Source organism: Balaenoptera acutorostrata, chromosome 3 (genome assembly GCF_949987535.1).
Source record: "Balaenoptera acutorostrata chromosome 3, mBalAcu1.1, whole genome shotgun sequence".
NCBI lineage: Eukaryota > Metazoa > Chordata > Mammalia > Artiodactyla > Balaenopteridae > Balaenoptera > Balaenoptera acutorostrata.
This window is the reverse complement of record NC_080066.1, coordinates 135,196,212-135,198,053: the sequence shown is the minus strand read 5'-3', so window position 1 is coordinate 135,198,053 and position 1,842 is coordinate 135,196,212. Positions and strand designations below refer to the sequence as shown.

Here is a 1,842-nt window from a genome sequence, read left to right as displayed (position 1 = left end):
CTGTTTCCCTGGAGAACCCTGACTAATACAAAACCTAGTCCAAATTCCATTTTATATCAGTGACATCTCATTTGAATATATTGAATGTAAAGAGACATGAAGTATATAGCAGGTGACTTTCTGAGTTCAGGTTTAAGTTCCAGTCCCATTTCACTTACTAGCTTCATGAACTAGCTACTCAATTATATTTAGCCTTGGTTTCTTCATTTGTATAAAGGAGAAAATAGTAATATTTACTGAATAGGCTATTATGAAGATTAAATAAGACAAAACATGTGCGTAGAATAGTGTCTGACTCAGAGTAAGTACTCAATAAATGTTAGTTATTATTATTAAGGTTATTGAGGGGCGTTGTCAAAGAAGGGGATTTACAGAGTGAGGGGTACATGGCAGGGGAGCTGGTCTTGCTCACCTCCCCCCCTTGTCTCCCCAAACTCTCACTTACAGGCAGTCTCTGCTTTTCACTGCCTGTTCCTGGGGGATATTATAAAGCAATTTCTTATAGAGTGTCCTGTTTCTTCCCATCAGAACCCAATCAAGCTTAAAAGTTGGATTCCAATTTAATGGACTAAGCCATTATTATGTCACAAAAGCAAAGTACAATAAATCTTGGTAATTATTTAAAAACAGCAAAATTATTCTTTTAAGTCTTAATATGGGGCTTCCATAAAATTTAATCTTCACGCCACAATGCAACTTATCATCAATTAGCAGTTTTGTTTGCCTTCTGACAACTTAGAAGGAGTTTTGCACGATGATTTAGTAGGTCAAAACCTGTTATTTATTTATTTATTTATTTATTTATTTATGGCTGTGTTGGGTCTTCGTTTCTGTGCGAGGGCTTTCTCTAGTTGTGGCAAGGGGGGCCCCTCTTCATCGCGGTGCGCGGGCGTCTCACTGTTGCGGCCTCTCTTGTTGCGGAGCACAAGCTCCAGACGCGCAGGCTCAGTAGTTGTGGCTCACGGGCCCAGCTGCTCCGCGGCATGTGGGATCTTCCCAGACCAGGACTCGAACCCGTGTCCCCTGCATTGGCAGGCAGATTCTCAACCACTGCGCCAACAGGGAAGCCCTTTTTTTTTTTTTTAATAGGGAAAACTTTGGTATTTAGAATTAGCCAGCTGGCCTCAGTTTAGATGATCCCAATTTTGTTGGCAATATCCAAAGCATCATAGTCAGGGCCCAGTTAAACATATGCCTTCTTCTCTCCATTAGGCTTGATCATGGCTATTGACCGTAGCCATGTCAATGTCATAGAGCTCCTTCACAGCCTGTTTAATCTGGTGCTTGTTGGCCTTGACATCCACAATGAACACCAGTGTGTTGTTGTCTTCTATTTTCTTCATGGCTGACTCAGTGGTCAGGGGGAACTTGATGATGGCATAGTGGTCAAGCTTGTTTCTCCTAGGGGCGCCCTTCCAAGGATATTTGGGCTGCCTTCTGAGCCTCGGTGTTTTGGGCCATCGGAAGGTAGGTGACGTCCAGATCTTCTTTTTTTTGTGGCTGTGGATGCCTTTAAACACTGCTTTCTTGGCCTTCAAAGCTTTTGCTTTGGCTTCAGCTTTGGGAGGGACAGGGGCTTCCTTCTTCGCCTTACGTGCCATCTTCGTGCAGTCAAAACCTGTTTTTAAAGTTAGCCAAATGGTTATATCTAGGTGGAGGGATTTTGGTTTTAAACATATCTATATACATAGATATTTTAAAATATATACATAAACATATACATAGATATATTTGTGTTTCCTTCAGTGATTCATCAGAAGGACCCACGAGACCCAATAGCAGGTTATATACTCACTGAGATTTATGATAACAAAGGTACAGAGCAAAAGCAGCAGGAGAAGG

General features: G+C 41.7%; 1 protein-coding gene across 1 annotated transcript; it reads right to left on the bottom strand.

Moving 5' to 3' along the window:
- Positions 1–1,208: 1,208 nt before the first annotated feature.
- On the bottom strand, positions 1,209–1,601 carry LOC103014812 (60S ribosomal protein L23a-like). Its single transcript, XM_057544113.1, has one exon. The coding sequence runs from the start codon at positions 1,599–1,601 to the stop codon at positions 1,209–1,211; it is 393 nt and encodes a 130-aa protein (XP_057400096.1).
- Positions 1,602–1,842: the final 241 nt, after the last annotated feature.

Bases quoted from the DNA above. Each gene is read 5' to 3' on its own strand.
- LOC103014812 (XM_057544113.1), bottom strand. From the start codon at position 1,601: ATGGCACGTAAGGCGAAGAAGGAAGCCCCTGTCCCTCCCAAAGCTGAA.